This window comes from Silurus aristotelis (genome assembly GCF_946808225.1).
Source record: "Silurus aristotelis genome assembly, chromosome: 21".
NCBI lineage: Eukaryota > Metazoa > Chordata > Actinopteri > Siluriformes > Siluridae > Silurus > Silurus aristotelis.
Window position 1 is genome coordinate 10,211,294 of NC_139594.1, and position 6,000 is coordinate 10,217,293.

General features: G+C 41.3%; 1 protein-coding gene across 1 annotated transcript in view; it reads right to left on the bottom strand.

Annotated features, from left to right (window-relative positions):
* Nucleotides 1-3,340, bottom strand: part of LOC310716621 (adenylyl cyclase-associated protein 2-like) — a 37,154-nt gene extending 33,814 nt beyond the window's left edge. The window contains exons 1-3 of the mRNA XM_083523904.1: nt 2,872-3,340; nt 2,065-2,188; nt 1,836-1,890 (exon numbers count right to left, since the gene is read on the bottom strand). Coding sequence (XP_083380030.1) covers nt 1,836-1,890; nt 2,065-2,188; nt 2,872-3,039 — 347 coding nt within the window. The 5' untranslated portion in view covers nt 3,040-3,340. The remainder of the gene's footprint in view (nt 1-1,835; nt 1,891-2,064; nt 2,189-2,871) is intronic.
* Between the last annotated feature and the right edge of the window lie 2,660 nt (nt 3,341-6,000).

Consider the following 6,000-nt stretch of genomic DNA (forward strand, 5'->3'; position numbering starts at 1 on the left):
TACAATAAAAAAAAAACTCCCCATATACAGGGCCATAGTCTGGCTTCAGCCTAGTGAACTGCAAGCCCAATGTGACACCACTATGTTGGCTTTGGCCCCATACCAGTGTGAGCCAACTGCTCCGAGGTCAGAAACACGAGGTTCCCTTTCAGCTGCCCTACACGGCACTGTTGTTATGTGAGAAATTCCTTTTAGGTGACACTGCATTATAGTGGGCCTGTTTTTCAGAGTGGATCTCATGGCTGTATGCGAGATGTAGTCCAGCTCCCAAAGCCAGAGAGAGATAGAGACAGAGAGCGCAGGCCTCATGCGACTGCACTGTCAGCACTGTGGCCTTTGTGTGGCACAATAGAGAAGCTTGTTTTCCTTAACGCCACACGAGCCCATGTGATGAAGGCTCGTTTAGAGGCCTGTGCCTTTTAGACATTTGTTTTGTGTCACATCGAGGAGCTTGCAACACTGCAAACACATGCAGACACACACACACACACACACACACACACACACACACCTTTCACTCATACACATAGGATTAAATAATACAAGGCCTAAAACCCATTTAATAAAATGTCCCCAACAAATCAAAGTTTCTGATTATTATAAAAAAAAATAAAAAAAAAAAAGTTGGCTTTTCCATGAAAGTGAGTCAGTGGTTTTTGCCTTGTGTACAACATTATATCAATGACTGACAGACTGCAGGACTCTAGAAACTCTGGATCCACTGTGTAATGCCTTATAGGGCTAGACAGAAAGAGAGTGTAAGAGAGACAGAGGCAGAAAGCAGAAGAGAGGAAAGCAAGAGAGAAAGGGAAGACCAGACAGATAAAAGTGTGCAGAATAGAGTGCAAGTGGGTAAAACAGAAGACCTACAAATACATTACGGTCATGAAAGATGTCAGTGGGAAAGAAAGATAGAAAGAAAGGAAAAACGGCAACGTGCAAGCAAATTGTTGGGTTGTTTGGATGAGGTTGGGGTTTTTTTTTGTTTTTGTTTTTTTTACAGTGTCACACGAGAAAAAAAAAAAAAAAAAAAAAAAGAAAAAAAAAGATTGCACTCACTCCAAAAACAAGACACCAAAAAAACAAGCTACAGCAAAAAACAAACAAACAAACAAACAAAAAAGCATCAAAGGAAAGCCTCGCTTTGCTGCCGTGGCAAAGTTATCACACCTCCACAATTCTAAAAATCAACACCCCAAACCAGCGTCCCCCCCCAGTAAATAAAAAAGCACACAATTTTAGCTATTAACACCACTTCATAACGGTAAAAAAAGGCACACACAGCTCTATGCACTATTAAAATGAAAAGTCCAAACCAAACTAAAAAAACCAACATACATGCATATGTAATCACCATTTCGAGCTTGTTTGTGTGTGATTGAGTCTACAGGTACAGTAGCTATTGATCTGAGCAATGCCCACAGAGCTATTCCTCAAACCATCAGTTAGCTTAACCCATATCGAGCCTGTCGGACCAGAGAAAGACAACATTGAGTCAAGCTACAGTGTCTTTTAATCAATTTAAATAAAACATCTCACACATACACACACGAGAACGCACACTCAGGAAAGAAAAAAAAAAAAAAAAAGACACAATCTAATGCTATCAAAAATTCTTAATTGGTGATATGTGGTTATCCATTGATGAACATCGTGATTAAAGATTAACAGCTGTATCTACATATAGACTCTATACGCCTGTGGAGAAATAATTGGATTGTCTCCACTGTTGAATGATTTATTTTTATCATTTCGATTTAACTGTTATAATTAATATGGAGGTAACAGTAGTACTGATTCTCACCCGGTCAATACAATGTACCGTTGCTACTCACCCATAAGGCCTCTGGATGAAAGCCGGATGAATCTGAGGTACGCCAAACGTGAATCCTATACAAGAACATAACAAATGCAGGATATTAACACACGTGTGTGGTTTAAATGCTTTTGCAAAATAGAAACTTTTTATCCTCTACAGATTGTGGCCTACGTATCCTGCCTTATTGATGCCTACGGCTGCGCTAGTCAGAACACGTTTTCTAAAGAGAATGTGAAACCCCTCACCTTGCTGCATCACCCGAGGCTTTGCCCCCAGGTACGCCAGGTTCACATTGGCCTTCCTGCCGTCGATGATAGGGTTGGGGTCCTTACAAGCTCTGTCTGCTGCAGAGCGGTCTGCCATTGTCACCTGGTTAAAGAAAAGAAATAACGACGTGTTAAAACTATAAAGACTTTTACTTAATATAAATAAAATCAAAAGGCCGTCTTGAGTGCGAATTTCCTACAGTTTTGACACTCATGGCTATTTTTCCAACTACACGGCACCTGGGCCACAAATCCGAGAGGCAAGATGTTCGACGCAACTTTTTCTTTTAATGATGTTCTAAGTCAGATGAATTATTGTCTAAAACTAAATGCTTGGAGACAGTAAAATTCAGGATGTCTACATTCTGTCCGTTACATTTTGACACCCAAAATAATTTATTCACAAACATACACATGGAAAGTTTGTATATTTACTTTTGAACAACACAAACAGATTTTTTATAGTTTATCTTGAACTAACCTGATATTTAACATTGTAAGTTAATGTTTTGATGTTTTGTGCTTCAGATACAATTTTGTCCCAACAAAACTCTACTTCATGCTTCTTCTAAACCCCTCAATGTTTGACTTGTCAGACATAAACTTCTGGTCAGAGCTTTTCTAGTTTTTGTGGTCAAATGTGATGGAGTGTGTTCACATTTCAGAACTATGGAGGAACCTGATTTTTACATGAGCACGTGATGATGCGATTACAAAGTTGTGATTTCAGATCAATGGCAGGATTTTAACAGGGGGAAGAAAAAAATAAAAACACACAATACTTACAAAACCATACCCCCTGGACTTTCCAGTCTGTCTGTCCGTAATCACGACAGCCTCCTCAATTTCCCCAAACACCTCAAAATATTTCCTCAGACTGGAATCCGTGGTGTGATACGGCAGACCTCCGACAAAGATCTTGGTGTAGGTGGTGTCCTTTTGGGTGGTATGCATCCTCAAATCCTCAAGAGAAATGCTCACGTGCAATGCAATTAGGAAGAAAAATTATATAAAAAAAAAAATAATAATACTAAAAAGGAAAGTAGTGCAACGTTTGAGTAGATACACGCCTAAAGATCTACCGCTATGTTTCTTTAAAACACGTGGAGTTACAAAGAAGTAGAAAGCACGGGTTTGAAAGCGACTAACTTTGTTACTCGAGGTAGATTAACTGGGACTTGGTGAGCCGCTGAGCGGACTGATCCGGAGATCATCAGGTGGGTTTCTGCTCCGCTCCGTAACACTGACGCGCTCTGGGAAAAAAACCCCGTCTCTCACCCATTCCTAAATGCGCCCACCCAAACCACGCCCACACCGCTATGTAGGCGGGGCAGCGTGTTACACCACGCCCACCGCACGCGCCCACCACACGAACAGCTGGAGAACGGACAACGGGGTGGTTGTGTTCGCCCCCGTCCACAAACACGTGCTGCTTTAATAAGAGAGAGAGAGAGAGAGAGAGAGAGAGAGAGAGAGAGAGAGAGAACAAAAAACAGAGTGAGAGAGAGACAGACAGACTGACACAGGCCTTGAGAAAAAGAGACACAGAGAGGGAACTAAAGAGAGGGAGAGAGGGAGAGAGAGAGAGAGAGAGAGAGAGAGAGAGAGAGAACGACACAGAGTGAAAGAAAGACACACAAAGAGTGAAAGAGATGCAGAGAGAACTAGAGTGGGAACGAAAGAGAGAGAGATGGGAAGAAAGAGCCAGAAAGACACAGAGTGAGAGAAAGACAGAAAGACACACAAAGAAAGAAAGAGACACAGAGACAGAACGAAAGAAAGAGAGAGAGACAGAACGAAAAACAAAGAGAGAAAACGAGAGACAGACAGACAGACAGACACAGAACACAAGAGAGAGCGACACAGAGAAAGAACAAAAGAGAGGGAGCAAGAGATAGACAAAGACAGAGAGAAAGACACAAAGAGAGAAAGAGACACAAAAACAGAACAAAAGAAAGAGAGAGAGATACAGAGACAACGAGCGACAGAGTGAAACAGACATAAAGACAGAGAGAGAGAGAGAGAGAGAGAGAGAGAAAGAAAGACAGACAGAAAGACACAGAAAGCAAAAGAGAGAGAGAGAGAGAAAGTGCCAGGTGTGTGTGTGTGTGTGTGTGTGTGTGTGTGTGTGTGTGTGTGTGTGTGTGTGTGTGAAAGAGAAAGACCTACACTTTGACCACCCTCGGCCTGATATTATTTGGGTGGTGAACTGTTTTCATTTCTTTGCCTTAATAGTCTCAGCCTTAGTGAGATAGTGAGCAGAGTTAGTGAGTTAGTGAGCAGAGGCTATGGGTAGTATTCCTAACAAAAACACCCAGCCATGAGTGAACACTAATTGGATATTTTTTGTTTATTTTGAAGTTTTGTAAAGTATTTAAGTATTAAAGTATCTAGGTTGAACACAGGTAGACTGGTTTTCTCCCACCTCCCAAAACTATGCTAGTAAGTGGATTAGCTATGGTGCATTCCTTTTCAGTTCAAATGTGCTTTTGAATGTGTGTGTGTGTGTGTGTGTGTGTGTGTGTGTGTGTGTGTGTGTGTGTGTGTGTGTGTGTGTGCGTGTGTGTGCGTGTGCGTGTGCGTGTGTCCATCCTGCAATTAACTGATGCATCCTCTCCAGATCAGACAAAGATAAAACAGATACTATTGCAGATCAGTCAATTTAGTTTCCAACTATAAACATATAAAGTAGACCAACAAGGTAGATTGTCATAGTGCTTAATTGTCATTACACGCTTCCCAGTGCACTTCAATGAGAATAGAATATCATCTCAATAATATTAGGTAAATAGAGGCCCTTCTCTATTGATGGGAAGCGGATATACAGGGTGGACATCCAGTGCTCCTATTTAGTACCCAATAAAATGTAAATAAAATAAATATAGATAAATGGAAGGTCCAGCCATTGAGTGTATTGTGAACACATTAACATTCTGAAGAGACCCACCAACTGGTCAGCATGTCCTCTGGGACAGCATAAGCTGGTTAAAGATCCAGACAGAGTATGAGGCAGAGACGACATGGCTGTGAGACAGGTGCATACTGTAGGACTGTAGGATGCTCTTCAGATAATGTTACACATATAGAGCACACAGTCACCAATGTGCCAACTGCCTCTGTCTGTGTGTGTGTGTGTGTGTGTGTGTGTGTGTGTGTGTGTGTGTGTGTGTGTGTGTGTGAGTGTGTGTGTGTGTGTGTATGTAAAATCTCTTGTGTAGGGTATACATAATATACATGCCCAGGCAATACAATGCAGAATATCTTCCTTTTAAGAAAAAGTGTAAGAGTCTATAAATGTGAAGCATGTTTCATAGTTTTTGTGACAAAATTAGACTATAAACACCACTAATCTATTGGCATCTGTAATCTGTAATCATCCCCTGCAGTGACACTATTGGATGTCATTACAGCCATGGTCTACATTGAACGGAAATCCAAGCTTTATCTATATAACGTTTCATGTAAAGTATGTACACCCTCATTGCACATCTCCATACAGTTTACTGTCACAACGGTGTCACTGGGCTCACACAAACTAGTCACAATTATACGTGACGTCAATCTCACTTCGAGTTGCTCAAACAGAAAGAGCAGCTCATTTTAAAGTCCTGTTGGTAACTCAAACCAGGTAATGTGATGCGCCCCGCTCTGAATTATTAATACAGCTTCTCATTTAGCCTGAAAACTTCCATATCGCTCGGCTGATGTGGGTTTTGTTGAGTGGAACCCAAGAGGAGGTTGCCTTGTTGAGGCCGCCTACGCTTCACCTGCTTTCTGACACCCAGTGGTTTGCAATACAGAAACGAGGCTTTATAGATTGAAAAAAGCAAAGAAAAGACATGACAGCCGTGACTTGAGTCAAACAGAGAACAGTTTCAGTGGGTGTACTAATTTATTAATGTGCCTATTAAGCCA